At 39.0% G+C, this 17,582-nt stretch overlaps 1 protein-coding gene across 1 annotated transcript in view; it reads left to right on the top strand.

Moving 5' to 3' along the window:
• The first annotated feature begins 645 nt into the window (after window positions 1–645).
• furinb (furin (paired basic amino acid cleaving enzyme) b) overlaps window positions 646–17,582 on the top strand; it is a 44,361-nt gene continuing 27,424 nt past the window's right edge. Inside the window, exons 1-4 of the mRNA XM_085914192.1 lie at window positions 646–703; window positions 806–1,033; window positions 1,157–1,336; window positions 3,548–3,819. Of these exons, the coding sequence (XP_085770318.1) occupies window positions 3,646–3,819 (174 nt within the window). The 5' untranslated portion in view covers window positions 646–703; window positions 806–1,033; window positions 1,157–1,336; window positions 3,548–3,645. The remainder of the gene's footprint in view (window positions 704–805; window positions 1,034–1,156; window positions 1,337–3,547; window positions 3,820–17,582) is intronic.

Below are 17,582 nucleotides of genomic sequence, written 5' to 3' on the forward strand. Positions count from 1 at the left end.
AAAAATATTTCATAAAAAAAATTATATTTATTACAATAGTTTTATTTTTAAATGGGCATTTTTGTCATCAGTGCGTCTGTGTGTGTGTGTGTGGGGGGGGGGGGGTCGTGGTAATCCAGTGTTTCTAGTCAAGGATGAAATTTGTCAATTAGGATTCAATGTCATGCAGAAGTGTTGTTGTTTTTTTTAACTAATATAGTCACTGAGGAGGGCGGGTGAAATATTTTATAATTAAATATTATATTTAAATATGTTCTTCTTTCTGGGTGGTGTAACAGAAATTAACTGAGAAACTCCAAATCTGGACAGATTAACGCAAATGATAAACTCAAACCCGAGACGTGTCACTTAAAAATGTGGTTTTTAAGAGAAGTTGTAGAAAACGTCTTACACTTGTACAATGTATTATTATTATTATTATTATTATTATTATTATTATTAATTTTATTATTATCTTGATGCGTTACCCTGCACCGCTGTAGTATCCTCTCTGTGATTAATAAACGATTTACCTGGTTCTATCTCTTCTTCTATTGCTAGAACATGAGTCAACATTCATCCAAATTAATTATTTCTTGTATAAACGCAGAGAAGACAATTTAAATGACCTTTAGCCGCGCCCCTCCGAGCAATTATGGTTTCACGAGTCAGGCACGCTCTCTACACGCTTTTGCTGTGACGCATTTCCCGGACAAAGGAGCAGGTTTGTTGTCATTTGCAGCTCTCAAGAGCTCCCATCCTCCTCTGACCCCCTCGCAGCTTCAATTTACCCATTTACGTTTGTGCAACTCTGTCTTATGAACAGAAGAACGGCGTTTAAAGGAAAGAGGAATTGCTTTCGAAGGTTGAAGTCACCGGCAAAATAAAAATCATGCTGAGGATGGCAAGTTGGACAAGCTAGCATTGGATTTCATCTTGAGCCGCCAATATAATTGCAAAGTTAAAGGACAAGTGGCGAGAGAAAGGATCAGTCCCCGCCCGGTTGAAGAAGAGGGATGGAGTGGCATGACGTCTTGGATTTTGACATGTCACGGTACGAGCGCATTTCTGTTGTTGATGAAACTACGAGTAAAACGTGTTCCCCACAGGGAGGGTCGCTATGGCAAAGTGGGCGGGTGCAACTGAAACGTTAGCAGAAACCTCATTTCTATTTTAGCCATAAATCCGTGCCAGAGCTGCCGACAAGCATCTCACCAGTCTGCCCAGTGATGGCGAATCCGTCCCCAGTCTCGCTCCTTGGCATTGTGATCCAATGCAGGTGGACCTCTTCGAGGGGGCTTGAATGAGCACCACAAAGACGCTCTCCGCTGCGCGTCCTCTCTGAAGTTTGTAGGAGGTAAGACTCTGTCACTCGTGGATTATTTTTATTCATATGACAACTAAAGCATTTTTTTCTATTGCATATAGTCAATTTCATATCCATGGCTTTATATGCACGTTACAGCCTACAACAGCCAGCATTCATTCTTTTTCATAATTATCCACGCCTTCCTTCATTAGACAACTGATCTCATCAATTGCATCTATTTGCGTGCGGTAGGAATTAATAACAAGTAAATTAACTGTTTTGTAGGCTTGACTTTCAGAAAAACAAACGCCCCACTCCCCGCCCCCCAATCAAGCTTCACGTTAATAAAATCAAAAGTGAGGTCGGGGTAAATAAAGCGATATATACAACTTGTAAATTATGGCCATCGTAGATTTGTTAACTTTCCTTTTTAGATGGGTGTTAAGATATTGGGGGGTCAAGGTCACCATAGCAAGACAAACAGTAAGATTTTAAGATTCCACCTTAACTGTCATTTAATCCAGTTAATATCGTTTGATTCTAGTTTAGTATTGAAGCAATGCAACACACAAATACTGTATACACTGCATAGTGCATACATATCCATGCAGTTGCTACCTATTTATTTGTAGAGGAAATGTTCATTTGTTTTTACAATATTATAGATTCACCCTTGACCTAACCTTGTCATGTGTTGAAAATGTTTCAGCAGTGCAGATCAATTTCCGCTGTAAGACCATTGGAAACAGTATTTCGAGAAGACACAAAACAGTCAAGCATCAGAGAACAATATAGGAAGACAAGAGGTTATTATAGATATTGTTTAGTCATGGGGCCATTGCTGCATGCAATGCGTAGACCGCATTTTCTGGAAGTCCCACTGTCGAATTGCAGTAAGAGCAAAAAATTTGATCTGATGAATAGCTACTCTATCTCACTGCTCACTCAATTTCCAGTGCATCTTAGGTGAAAGCTCTTTTCTTACTGTGTGTCCTGACTAAGCGCAGTGCAATATGCAATTTTTTCCTGTCATACTGAACTTCATCTGCTCTTATGAATGGACACTCACCTGCCAACGTTCTTCCGCACAATCACAGCAACATACTCTTGTGCATTCTTTTAGAGGGCAGCCCGAAGCATGGTGGGTGCTGATTTAACTTGAGCACAGCCTGAAATAGAACTCAAGAGCTGGTTATGTTGTGCTACCTACTTACTATTCACCTGTGAAGCCAGCAAATTACATTTTGGCCAGATTTGTTTGCATGAATAAAAAAACTATAAGATGAGCTGACTGGAAGAATCTAGCATAGAAAAGGAAGAATGTAACATTTTTTTTAAGCAGCACATTTTTTTTGCTGTTGAGTCAATGGGAATTGCTGTATTTGAGTTCCTCTGTGTCTCAGAACAGTAAACCAATACTTGACTTCCTTGCAAGTGCTCAGTTTTTAAATAGAACAGGTTTGGCGTTTGAAAAGACACTGCTGCCTCAAGATCAGGAAACATGCGCTGTTACATTTCTGTCTGTTCCATGTCATTCTATGTACAGTCTGCATGTACTGTGTAACCTCCATTTAACAGTATAATTGGGGGATGGGGTCGTCCATTAGAGATTTTTTTTTTTTTCATGGCCTAAAAATCCCCAGTAGCAGACTATTAGTCGTAATTTAGCTGGGTTTTGTTGATAACATTCCAGTTTGATTCCTATTGTCTTAAATAATTGTGGATCGTAACAAGACGGGACAAAGACAATTGTCATTATATCATTGGTCTCCAACTGACTGCTGATCATTTAGCAGAAATGACTAAAATGCTGAAGTCCTGTACAACAAATGTTTGCGTCACATGTCAATTTCAATTGAATATCAAATTTTCAAACAGCGTGGAGTACAGAAAATCCGAAATGAATTTCCCTTTGATTGATTATTATTGATACCACAATGCAAAAAGTATTGAATTACATCCAATTAAAAAAATACATACCTCAAACACGTACACACAGTTCTTTTTTTATGAATAAGGATGTACATTTCATAATCATCACCACAAATGTATAGTATGTCTCCTTAACAGTGCTTGGCATTTTTATTGAATGGGTTGTAAAAAGTCATGTGAAGTCTGACTGCCAACCACGGCCTCATTAACATTGTGGCTGTGCTGTCTACTTTTCGCTTTGGTGTAAGTGGGGGATTCTGACCCAGAAGTGAAACCATCAAGAAAATATTTGTCTTTATCACTCACTTTGTGTTCTGTCATCTCTAGGCCACTGTTCTACTTTACCACCACAAGAGAGTGCAGCTCCAATTTGGCTGCAACGCAGTGATAGACCCACAAATACACTGCCCTTTCTTTCACTTGTCATGGATGCCCAGGTGGCTCTGCTGCACGTATGGACAGTCCTTGTCCTGACAGCAGAACTGAATTGGATTGATACTGCAGAGGTCTACACCAATGCTTGGGCTGTCCAGATTAATGGAGGCCCTGAGGAGGCTGATCGCATCGCAAAGGAACACGGTTTCATCAACCATGGCAATGTGAGTCGAACATATCATGCACTGTAACTGTACGTGCTTCGTTTGCTCTCAAGATGTTGCTGTCAAGTATGATTGTCCTAACACTCCATGTGGCACTAACTCTGATAGTGTTAGAATTCTCTCGGCCACAAAATCTGTAGCCCACCGCTCTTTTTTTAGTGCTGACTTGTCATGCTTTAGACTTGCCTGCAAACCTTTCATATTAATTTCTTTTAGCGTATGATAATGCCAGGTCACAAGACTTGCTAATTTTCCTTTTTTATGATAACCACTCACTTGTGTAGTAAGAATTTTAAGAAAGGTAGAGTATTGCAAAGAAAACTTTACCTTGCTAGCATCTCATCCTTATTTCTAGAAATTATAATGCTAATTTAAACTCTCAAGCATATCAATTTATATGCGTAATGACACTCATTTTATTTGAGTGAATACAAAATGAGTTACAAGCCAGTGCCATATCATAAACATGAGCCTGAATTGCTACATCCTTGAACGAACCTTGATGAAAAAACCAACATTTGCGCCGTGCGCAAACACTCACTAACCTTCGCCACTCAGTGTGATACGAACTTTATTGCTCCATTTATTTATTTTTTATCTTTACTTGTCGCGGTGGAGGATCACACTTTCTGCTCCATTTCTTTCACTTGACTGGAGTAGTGTAGAATCACATTTTAACTCAAGTGATTGCAAGGTGGAAAACTCGAAAACTCATAAATTGGATCACTTGTAAATTAAGGGACCATTGTATATTATATAGTTTTTCGATTGCACAGATTTTCACCTTTTTCCAGTGGGTCTCCACCAACTCCTCTGCAGTAAATGGGGGCTCACTCTAAAGAGATACCATGTGGTGAGTTATGTTGAGTAAAATTTCTGGATTAAAGAAAGAAAACATTATAATGTTGCTTGATGTTACTGGGCAGAAAAAAACCCCAACATAGTTGTTACATTATATTTTCATTGTCTGGGATTTCCTTTTGGCGCAGTGCCTCATCAGCCTTTATTATTATTTTAGTCTCTGGCCACTGAGAGAAGGTTCTGCTACAGAGGAACGATGTGCAGAATATGTGACAGTGCAGTGACTGTACAGCAAGGGTTATGAGCGTGAATACATCTGGCAAGGCATTTTGAAGCTGGGGGATAAGATTGTAAAGGTCTTAGTCATTTTTCTGTCATCCTTGGTGGTAGTTCCAAAAGGAGGCTGAAGGGAACTGATGTATAATAGAGGCTAATTAGATTTCTCTTTCTAATGTGATTATAGGATCATCAGAAAGCTGATTATGTGTTCACTTCTATGTCCAGTAATTGCACAAACGTATAGTATATTGATGAATGTGTAGTTTTGCTTATCGTAATTCAGTTTAATTTTGTTTGACTTGTCTTGAGGATGAGAAATTGTGTTTGTGTTTAGTACGAGGCATTGTGGAGGGGTAGGGGATGGACCCAATAATCTCCATCTACTTAATTGTTTTATGGTTTGGCCCCAGTTGACAAATTCTATTTCTGGACCGTTTTATTTCAAGCAAATAAGAAATTAGATACAGAAAGAATGAGCTGTTATTGACAATCACATGTATCCCACTGACAACTATTGATACTGCAGTTGAAAACTATTTGCCCCAGTCCTGATTTCAGATGTGTTTGTTTTGTTTTTTTGCATGGTTATCACATAACAAAGTTTGAAGATCATGAAAACAGTTTCAATATCTCACTACAACATAGCCCAAGTAAAATATGTTTTCAAAAGGATGCTTTTATTCTGTAAAGTGACAGAAATCCTAAACATAGCTGGCACTTTGTAGAACAGTAATTGTCCATTGAATTGTAGTAATAACTGGTTGTAGCACCTTTGTATCATTAACTGAAGTCAAGTTATTGTCATTACTAGTCATGTTTTTTGCATTGCTGTAAAGGAATTTTGGCCCTCTGCAGAATTGCTTGAACTCAGTCACAATGGAGTGTTTGAGCACTAACTGCCTGTTCACACACAGTATCATGATTGAAATCTGGCCTTTTATTTGGCCACTTAGAAACCACCTCAAATGTATTTCTTTATCTATTTATTTTGGCGGCACAGTGGATCACTGGTTAGCATGTCCGCCTCACAGTGCAGAGGTTGTGGGTTTGAATACAGCTCCGGCCTTCCCGTGTGACGTTTGCATGTTCTCCCCGTGCCTGCGTGGGTTTTCTCTGGTTTCCTTCCACATTCAAAAGACATGCATAGTAGGCCGATTGAACAATCCAAATTGCTCGTTAGTGTGAGTGCGAATGGTTGTTTGTCTATGTGTGCCCTCGTAAATATATTTTCAAATAGTATTTCAAATGGAGTGTATAAGGATGTATGAAGCTAAATGACTAGCACATAAACCTTAGCGCTAGTGATTTGATAAAGTTCCACTGACCACTTTAAAGACGTTAGATGATAAAAAGTTGGGATATTTGATCTTTATGACTGCTTTATTACAGTGTTAAGGATAGCTAGGATTATTTTTTAATCGGAAAGCGGGAAGTTCAGGTCAGTCACTCACAAGTCAAAAAGTTTCGCCAGGCACAGAAGTAGAATAAGTGGCTGCCAATTCACATAGCATCAAAATGACTTATTCAATCTGATATTGTCATCTGCTACCCAAATTCTGGAGCCCAAAGTCCACGAGAAATCAAGATTTAGGTGTACTTGGATTGCATTTCTGAATACATTTTTGCACATGTAACTTGAAACTGTATAGGAAGGAATAAAACATTTAAGTAACCCCCCACTCCAACCTGCCTTGTTGCCTCAATCCAGTTTTCCCACCTACCACTGTCTTTTTTTCCCCAGTGTGGCTAAAGCCCCAATGGTGCGTGGTGCATCAAATTATGTGTTATCTTCCTCTGTTCAGATAACAAATGGTGAGAAGCTATATAAATACGTAGCCATATCTCTGATTCCATACTCGTCGGTGCAATAAAATAGCAACAGCCACAGCTGCCAGAATTGCATCATGCTGGCAGAAACTCAGTATTATGACTCTAAGATCTAATATTTCAAAATCAGAATCACGCTATGAGGCTATAATTCCCTCAGTGCTGCAAAATTAAGCCAAAATATTCTTGCTCTCTGCTGGGTAGTTATATTGCCATGGCTGAAGGACTATTTCCAATTTCGCTCAATGCTCAGACAACTTGCGTTTGAACCACCAGGTCAATTCATCCTCTTTTTTTCCAGTTCACATCAAACTTGCACGATCTTGTCGCAAAGCAAACAATACTACAGCCCAGTCTGCGGTCTTCAGATGTGTCAGATAATTTGTCTCTGACTGTGTGGGTTGAGTTGATATTTTTGCTCAGAAATGACAGATGCTTCCTCGAGTGACTGCGTGCATGCAATTTGCTCTAACTTTAGGAGAGTTGATTGCAGTATTTTCAGGTGTCTTTTAAGCATGAATACAGCATGAAGACATCGGAAAATATTATTTAGGCATGACAGAAGGCATGGTTTTTGTGTGCTTGTCTATTGTTACTCATTTGTTCAGCTATGAAATTATTTAGTCCCCCTCTTCCCCACTCCAGTCACACAGCCTTGTTTTCTCTCCAGTTCATTTGTGTTTTGAGATGTTTCACACGTAAACACACTCCAGTGTTATGCAGCTCAAACGCACAATGGTTGCCCTTGGAGTATCTGTTGTCAATTCTCACAAGACTCTGAAGGAAAAATAAGGGCAGCCTATCCAGAGAAAAGCTGTGAAGTCTTTCTATCTGCATTTTTTATCTGCAATGATTGTTATGGGTTGTGTATTGTTATGGGGAGGGTTCCCCCCCCATGGTTAAATTTTTAGACTTTGAGCTCTTGACATGAACATTATTTCTGCTGCAGTCTTTAGCAGAGCTGTGAAATTGCATCTCACCGAATGTGTTTTGACAAGGTTTTGACAAAAAAAAAAAAAAAAAGATTTTATCTTATTTCTTTTATCTGGAACAATGTATTTCCCAACCTTTGGTATTATGGTAAACATCAATGCCATGCTCCAAATGCATACTAATATAAAAGGGAGATGAGATTTCCTGTGATAAATGGCTATTTTTCTTTCCAGACGCCTTTATCCAAATTGCGAAGCAGATAAAAAAAAAATCATTTCATATCTTGGTGGATAATAAAGAATATTACACCGCAATTTGTATGTATTTTTTTCATTTTGTTTGTGTTCAAACAACGAACACAGAATGAGTGACAACTGTCGCTCTTTTTCTTTTTCAACCTCTCCTTCTTACTATTAAGATGCAAGAAGTGAATGTTACAAGAGCTGTCTCTATTTTTTTCGTCCTGCCCTTTCCCCCATCTAATCGTTTCTACTTTTATCAAGTGCTTCTCATTCTCAGGAAAGTAGTCTTGCTTGTCTCATTGCTGCCTCTTGTTGAAATGCGTCACTCCATTGTGGATTAAACCTCGAGCCAAGACTTTTGATTTTAGTTTTAAAATGGGTATATGCGGTTTTAAATATCCATCCAACTTCTTCTGTGGTCTTTATGGTGCTAGTCTAAGCAAGGAAGTCGAGACTCTCAGGTCAGCCGTTAGACATAGTCTCTCCAGACATGCATACAGTAGAATACCTCACCAAGGAGACATGCATTTTTTGCCTGATTGACCATAAAGGTGCATTCCACTTGGCCTGCCGATAGCCATCAGCTGCTTTCGGCCTCCCACAGGCCAAAAAGGCCCGACAACGACTCCTTCAGCTGGACGGCAAAGAAGTTTCTCCACCAACAGATTCAGGGATTCTTTCCCTGAAACGAACCACTAACTTACGACAATTCAGGCTCGCCGCCTCAGCAATGAAAATGTAAAACGTGGACTTCTCTAACTGAATGAAATCAAATTTATTGTCATTGCACATGCCCGAGAACAGAGCAATGAAATTCATTTAACAATTCAAACCTGTCCAAGAGACATAAAAAAAACAATGACTAACAGAAGAATAGAGAAGCATGATGGATTTTCTTAGATGAAAAGGGAAAAGATAAGGAAGGGGGAAACAAGTCCCAAGCTTTGATTCTTCCAATGTGTGGAATTATATGGGTTTGGAAAAATGACGGAAGGCGTTGATAATAGGGTTGTGTTTTGTGTTGTGTGATTATGTGAATGTGTGTACGCAAGCCATGCAGACGAGATCGCTGATTCCTGAACAGTGACACGAAGCACAAGAGAATGAGGGCGTAAGGAAGATAGCCAGCCTCCAGCAGCGTCAACATCCAGGGGATAAGGGTCCAAGACAACAGTTGTTTTAGGAACAGGCTGGCTATAATTTCACATAGCCGTAAGTCTTCACTGGAACTCTCAACGGGTATCTATTGGCTGAACTGGCGTTCAGTTCTTCGAGGCAAGCCTTCAATTTTCCCGCATTGGTATATCCAATTTGTCGCCTCCAACCTGAAATCGCGCTCACTCGTCACCTGAGTTTGAGTGTTGACCACACGACACAGCCCATTAAAGTTAACCGGCAGCTTGCCCGTTTCCAGTAGTACCGCGAGTATCTTCTGGAAATTGCAATAAATCAGGAAACTGCCAGCTCCAAACAGCAAACTACTGGACTTTAATAATAATTTCCTCCACAAAAAGAATTGATACAATCTTCCACTTGTTCCAGGAATCCCAAATATACCCAACAGGTACTCCCATCTCCGCTCTTTGTTTCTCTAAACATCCTCTTTGGTAACACTACCAGCAGCATAATGCAACTGATGTCCTAAGATCATTGAGACAACAAATCCTTCCACTACGATAAGATTACAACCCAATGAAGAAAGGTCATCCATTCATTATCCGTACCACTTGTCCCCAAGGGGGTCGCGGGCGTGCTGGAGCTTATCCCAGTCATTATCAGGGAGTAAGTGGGGGACACCCTGGACTGGTTGCCAGCCAATCGCATGGCACACAGAGATGAACAACCGCCCTGAAGAGAACACAAGGAATCAAATGTGTTCAATAAAACTAATACTACTGCGATTGGCTGTCAACCAGTTTAGGATGTCCCCCGCCTACTGCCCAAAGTCAACTGGGATAGGCTACAGCACACCCGCAAAAATCGTGCGAAAAAGCGGTTCAGAAAATGGATGGATGGACGGACGGATGGAAAACTAATCCTGCTGAGACAATTGTCAGGCATTATTGCAGTCAAAATTTGCTTTGTGAAGAAGTAAATAAATACTTATAAAGGTGAAGGCTGACTAGATGAGTAAGAGAACGGATGAGAGCAGTCTCCTCTGAGACAGTAGCTACTTGTTTTAACATTGTCTTTTTTCATCCAAGTGTCTCCTCATCAGGGGCTTTTTCAAAGTCAAGTCACAAGGCACTTCTGCCTCTACATTATTTCACCCACACTATACATCAAACCAACAAATCTGGAGTATTTGCCATTTATTGCCCAGATTTGTTGTTTTATTTTAATACAATAATATATTTGTATATTAATTAAATAGGTTGGAACTTAAGGTAATCAAATTTCTGACTTGGATTCTCAGAAGCATCATCTGAAAAACAGTGGTTTCTCTTTTGACTAGAGGCAATGCTCCTGCTTCTCAGCCAAATGTTCCGTGGCCAACTCTCAAATCAAGACTCTGTTAGTTAACTGTTAAATTGTATGTGTGAAGGTGTTTCCTGTGAAATGCACCACTTTTCTTCTGCCATGTTTTGTACATTTGCAATACTCAGAACTGCAGTTGAATAAGTGAAGGTAATGACGATACAATTAAATATGTGAAGTAATTATCTGTCAAGCAATGCAGTTGCTGAGCTGATTTGATCACAGAAATGCTCCAATATGCTTCAACTGCAGTCAGTAGCTGTCAACTATAATACAACTAATTAATCCTTGCAGGAATTAAAGCTATTGGTATGACCTTATCCAAGACTCGGCTGCCGTAGGTAATTACTATCTGCCTTTAAACTAGATGTGGCTAGAGGCACAGTCTACTTGCTAAGAATACAACCATCTGGTGATATGACATGTGTTGGGTTGACTTGATGAATTTTTGGATCTGTTTGACTTTTGACCATGAGCCAGAATAATACATAGAGTTCTGAGCTCTGCCTATGGGGATTGCACAATGCAGATAGAAATTCTGGTGCAGCCGTTTTGACTCCCGCTTCTATATTTCCCATCTGCTTGCATTCAAACACCGTAGAATATTAGTGACCCCAATTAACTAATGCTAGGAAGAGAAATGTTGACATATGTGTTATCTCAAGCATATCGTACGCTAACTCAAGGGCTGTAAATGGTGATTTTCTATAACAAAATATTTATATATGGTGTCTGAAAATTCTTTTTTGGGGGGTCGTATTATGAAAAGAACATTTCTAATCTGTAAAAAAAATCTCATTTAAAGATACACTACAGAATCAAAAATGCATTTCTGAAATGTGTCATGCAACAGTGAACATCAGACTATTTGCACCTATCATTTCCACATTCGGGGTTAGCTTCTGTCACTATAGTCTAACGAATAGCGATTGCATAGAACTTTTTAATTCATTCATGTTAAAATCCACTTTGACCATTATTGTGGTCAAAGTGTCATCTCTCTGAGACATTGTTGTGAGCTCGCTTCAAAATGTGCTTCGCTTTTAGATGTTTCATTCTACACACACAACCACAGTATATGGCCTTGAAAAACCAAATATTTCTGTTTGCTGCACCCTCGAGACGGATTCACTGAACTGCCAGTGTTCAATTGAACCCAGATTAAGAACCCCTGCACAATGCTCTCTCTTGCGCGCTTGCACAACACACACACAGACACACACACACACGCACACACACTTTGAAAGCCAGAACATCCCCGGCTTCAGTAAAGAATGTATGCTGTGTGGAACAAATGCTGCTCAGCCAGGGATGAATGCAGTGTACTTTGACAGTGTTTGTCCCCATTGGATTCACCTTGCGAATCTATAGTGCACAGTCAAGCTGCAGTGCTGCATGAGCAGTTTTATCTGAAATGTAAATGTCTCAGGGCTTTGCTAAATATTTTCTGAAATGGCATGGTAGTTATCCAGTATACGTAACACCAATTGCTATCTTTGCAAATGGGTAAAACAAAAAAAAGTTAAGAAAAGAATTAATGTTGGCAAGGTTTTTTTTTTTACTTTTTCAAAGGACTGTTTGGATTTTTTCCCGTTAATGAATAAAATTGTCATTTAGAAAAAACATTTTATCTTAGGTTGTCTTAAAATTGGCTTGACAATTAAATCAAAAAATGAAGAAAAAATATCAAATGAATAATTGATTGATGAATGAATGAATGAACGAACGAACGAATAAACGAACAAACGAATGAATGAATGAATAAATACAGTGTGTGTGCCAGTGTGTTATCTTTATTTACCTGAGCTCTGAGTGCACGCAGACCCACTTTATACTGTATACTCTTGCAAGATTATACATGAAGTATTAAAAGCTTTTTATTAGATGTTAGATGTATCTATCAAAATAAATTGATAGAAGTAGCACGAAACCATGCTCCATAAATGCTGTATGACTGTAATGCAGTTTGTCGGCTGATCTGTCATCAATGTGTATTTCTATATATGAAATACATCCGGGATGTTAGCCTTTATGTTTTAAGAAAAAAACAAAACAAAAAAAAACAACAGTATGTTCCCTTTTGTAAGTAATAGAGGTCCCGAGAGATCTAGTCATAATGTACAGTAGCAAAGCATTATTTATCATTATTATGAAGGCTGTCATGAGATCTTGCTCTGAGGGCTTTCTGATATTCTGTGGTCTCTTTTGCTGTCAGTGCGGCCGCATAAAAGTTTACACCAAGCACAGAACAAATGACTGTGTAGAGCAGGGATCTTCAATCCTGATCTTCCGGGTCTGGTGTCCTGCATGTTTTATATGTCTCCCTGCTGCAACACAGAGCGAATGGTAACATTCAATTGGGTCTCTCGGCAAGAACCTGTACGCTACACACGGATTTCCAGCCACTGCTAGTTGCAAGCCCAGATGAAAAAAAATAATGCATGGATTGCCTCAGGGAGGGCATCTGGCATGGACAGACAGACAGACAGAGGTACAGTCGTTGACATTGCCATTGTCCTTTCATGCACAAAGCGTTCATGTGAGCAGACTAGTCAAGTTTGTCATCCAGCAACACTCCCAAGATATTTACAAGACGCCTTTGATGGGCACAGGCTCTGGATGAGGCCTGGGCCTCCTAAAGTCCATCACCATTTCCCTGGACTTGAAAAAACTGTGCCAACTATATCATGCGAGTGACTCGCTGTAGAGACTCCTGATAAACAGAAGCTGAGAGTAACTTACATTTTAAGAGACACTTTTTTTATGTACTCTATTATAGTCACAATTCATCAATGTCATTCCATATACGGATATCCCTTCCTAAATACAAAGCCATCTGTGCTGTATGAGAGCAATGGCAGTATTTAATAACTGATTTGCATATTACAGTATTCCTTATTCATTTCATTATGTGGAAAAAAAGAATGAAACATGAGCTGATATTTATTGCAGACAATATCAGTGTAGCACCCCCTTGTTTATAAATTATCATCACTGTTATTCTTTATCCTTATCTTATGCTTTGTCCCTATCTTTAGAAACCAGCTACTACTACTCTAAGTGGGTTTGTCCTGATCACAATTTTTTTTGCACCAGTCTGAGTCATTCTGTTTTGTTGCACTTGACGCGGTATCGGCTGCAATGTGTTGAAAAAAGGGTTAAACGAAATAAAATAACACCTACAGTGTGTGAACATACTATCAATCATTTGCAGTCAGTGTTATCATTGCTTTGACCAGTGGCATAAGGATAGGGTGGGACATAGCTAAATGAGGCTGCATTCCAATGTTCTACCAGCTTGAACATCGCAGGCTGCACCTTTTAATAATACAGTGGCATCAAAGGACTAAGACGTTATTCAGTATGACACCATCTAAACAAGAAACAGGAAGGAGGGAGGGATGGTATTATTGCACATATTGATCTCAATAAAGAACGGTGTGGTTGGTACAAGTCCTACTTTTTTTCTAAGTAGGTTTGCTTTTCTGTGCTATATGTTTAAAAGTGCCGACAGCCTCCATTTTTCTGAGCTAAGCCCTTGAAGGTCAGAATACGGAGATGAGCCTGTTTAACATATTTCCTTCTTGTGTTTCATCATTGCTGCGATACACTCACAGTCTCCCTGCCTCCAGTCTTGTATCTACAGATAGATGAATTGATATTAAGTTATCTTGCAAAAAAATCTTCTGAGTGATAGTACCACTGAGTTTCTCCATCTTCTGTACAAACAAGTATCAGTCTGGACCTTTACGGATTTTCTAGTCCAATAGCTCATACTCTTGATATGTGGCAGATGCAGGGGATAGATATACATATTTTTTGCATGATGGAGCCACACGTTTTGAGTCAGGGATGAATTACTCGCTGTCTAGAGGTATACACTTTGGGTCAGCGTCCCAAAATTGCGCAAATTTCTTTTGATGCATCGAGGTTGAGAAACTAAAGGGAGCCCCAGTTCTAACCCCAAACTACAAATATTTCCTGTCTTATGGTTCAGGGACAAACAGAGACAAACAGCAGCCGCTTCAACTGATCACTCTCGCACCAACCGTCATGAAATGCATTTTATTTTATTTTTTTAAACTGCAATGGCAATACAGATTCTAAAGATTGCCCTAATTTGCATAATTCTATGCGTCATTGCTTATGCTCTTTGTCAGATGCACTCGCCACAGTGGCATATTTTTCATCATGTCTTAAGTAGATTCAAGCACACTTCTTCATGTGCTGTAAATTTAGTATGTTCTTTCTACGGTCATTAAAAAGCCTCAAAAAGATCCTTTAATATTCTTGCTGAAATTCTTTTCAAACATAATTCGATCATGTTCCCTAATATTATTTTGAAAATTAAATTTAGTGAAGGTTTGCAAAAGGAAAAGGGATGTGTAATTCTCAAGAAATGATGGTACGATACTCTACGATTCTGTTTCTGTCTTCTCAGCTCAAGGGAATAGAAAATAGACTTTTTGCTGGATGGTGCACTGAGATTTGACATGTTTTTTTTTTTTTAATATGATGTGATCTAATTTTTTCCTTTTAATTTTTCCATGAAGATTTGACGTGATTTAATTTTTCATAAGCTTAGCTTCATCAGGCACGATCTTTTCTTTAATAGATATTTATTGATTAAATTCTGAAAGTAGGGGTGGCGGGTAGGGTGCCAAGGTGTTTGGTGGGGGTGACAGCCCCCAACCCACAGAATATATAAACTGTTTCAAGTTATTTTATTATGTATGATTCAAACTAATCAGGGTAGAAACTACAGCCTCATTTGTGGTTACAGAATTTAGATTCCATGTATTTACAGTATTTATTTTTGCTTCAGAGTGTTTTTATGCAGTGTTTTAACCAAACACCTGAATTTTATTTTTTTTCATCTTCAGACTCAAATGTACAGAAGTATATATTATTTACATAGAGAAAATTGGCAGATATAAACATTTAACCAATAATGAGGAAGCTAACATGCATACTTAACAATCTTGAATTAAAAACCCCGAGAAAAAATAAATTCGACCAGTGGCCCAGTGACCAGCTTATTACCTTGATGTGTGTCTCTATTATACTTGTGATATATTTTCACATAAAATCTTTGCAATGCGCCCACATAATTGTTTGAGGCTTTTCACAGTTTAGCTTTTCCTAAGGGAAGTCTCCTGATGAATGCAGTCGAGGCAAGGAGGCTGCAGTAACAGCTAGGATGTAAACAAATAATTACCCCTCATTTGAAAATACCCAATTAGCTTTGGTTTTGGACTAGTAAAATGAGCTTCTTCCCCCAAGTACAAACCAGGCCTTTCAGCTGTAATTTGTCTAAAGATAGCAACTGGGTCGATTGCTAAATGTTTGTGTGGGGGGGGGGTGCATGTGGGTGTGTGTGCGTGCGTGCGTGCGTGCGTGCTTGTGGCCATCTAAATCTGTCATATTTTTTCTTTTACTTTACTTACTGTGTGTGTGTTTTGTGTAAATGCCCTATAACAAATGGCAGCAAATAAAAGCCCATCGAGATGGTGAGAGTTAGATAATTATGTCTAATATTTCCATCTCAGTGAAACAACAGTTGGAGCTTAGCATCGTCTGTCAAGGTTGGGTGCTTCTTTTATAGACTAAATTAATGATGTTTTTGAGTTAATCCTGTTTTTGTAGTCAGCTAATGATGTGACTTGTTTCATAAAGTTGACCCTGATTTTACACCATCTGTCCATCAGTCAGTCCTTCCGTCAATCAATCCATCCGTCTGTCCATCCACCCATCAACCCATCTTGCTGGATTTCCATGTGAACATTTATAGGGCTTTGGGTTAGGGTCAGTTTCAGATACACTGCCACTTGAGTGAAGAGGGGCGGACCCCAGCAACAGTCAGTGTTGCACTTTCAGCTATTTATTCAGCGGGATAAACACCCAATGCATCAATTCAAAATGAAGAGGCGCAAGGTGCACGGAGGAGCTCTCTGCTGCCGGTCTGATAGACTCCAGGCTTCTGACATCGTTCACTATGTCAGGCATATCACATCACACTACAACACTCTGCTACTCGCTCATGTGAGTGTTGGTGGGGGAGATTCTAAGAAAAAGGACCACCAAATACAGACTAATAAGTGAACCTCAACAGAAAATAAATTATAGTAAAATGTCTCTGACTTTCTCCCAGAACATGTTTCGTAACTTTTGTTACGGTTCGTTTATAAACGGTTCGTTTATCGTGGTTTCACTACATCGCGGATTTTTGAATTTTGAAAATTTGTGAAAAAATTCACATATAAGTCGCTCCTGAGTATAAGTCATAAGCTGGGGATCTATTTCCTAAGGATTCAAAGCACATTTGTTTGTACTATACCTTGAGGCATGAAGGTGTAGACAAGGCGGAAAGAGAGCGAAATAATTTAAGTGAGAACCCTGAACTTGAAAAATATTAACTTCCGAAACTGGCCAGTGAGTAGTTTAGAGTGCAGTTAGCATTTAATCCAAACTCATTATTTGGAACCATAGAGTATTCGTCTAATGTATAAATACCTTGGCACTACAAGTCGAAACAGGTTTGTTCCACCTTATTGCAGCACAAGTCAGTCTGCTGCCTTGTGGCTATTAACGGTGATGTTGATCCCATTAATTTCATGGGTCACATCTATGTCTTGCATTATTCATTAGGTGGTTTCCTTTTATCTCTTTTTTCATTATTTTAAGACTCAAGGAGGCAGCCCATGTAAGTTTTTAACCAACTAGTGAGGGCATTTATTTCAGCCTTGGACTTTGTAAAAAGAGAGTTTTTCAAAACTGTTCAGTGTTTGTAATGATAGCTTTAGGCAAACATTGATAGAGTACTGTGAAAGATAAAGCTCAGTTTGCTTCTATATATGTATATGCAGCCTACAGTATGCTGTGCTGGTGGTGTTGTGTATTATGTAAAGGTACGTTTGACAGGCAGTGGTTTAAATCTATCTTCTCCATTTACAATTGTTGCATGAACACACTGTCCACTTCATCAAATAGTCATGCAACTGTCGTCATTCAAATTTGTTTGTTGTGAAAGATTCATTGACACATTAAAACAGAGAGGATGCAGTATTTTGATAGACACCATTGGTGACAAGTTGCTGGACTTAAATTCATTACAATTGTTTGAATCAGCAATGTGTATTTTATGTAGAGCTTTTTCACCCAGTTTTCAATGGGCCTGTCATGTACATTTGTATGCACTTCGAA

Source organism: Syngnathus leptorhynchus, chromosome 6, assembly GCF_054491065.1.
Source record: "Syngnathus leptorhynchus isolate UIUO chromosome 6, UIUO_Slep, whole genome shotgun sequence".
Classification (NCBI taxonomy): domain Eukaryota; kingdom Metazoa; phylum Chordata; class Actinopteri; order Syngnathiformes; family Syngnathidae; genus Syngnathus; species Syngnathus leptorhynchus.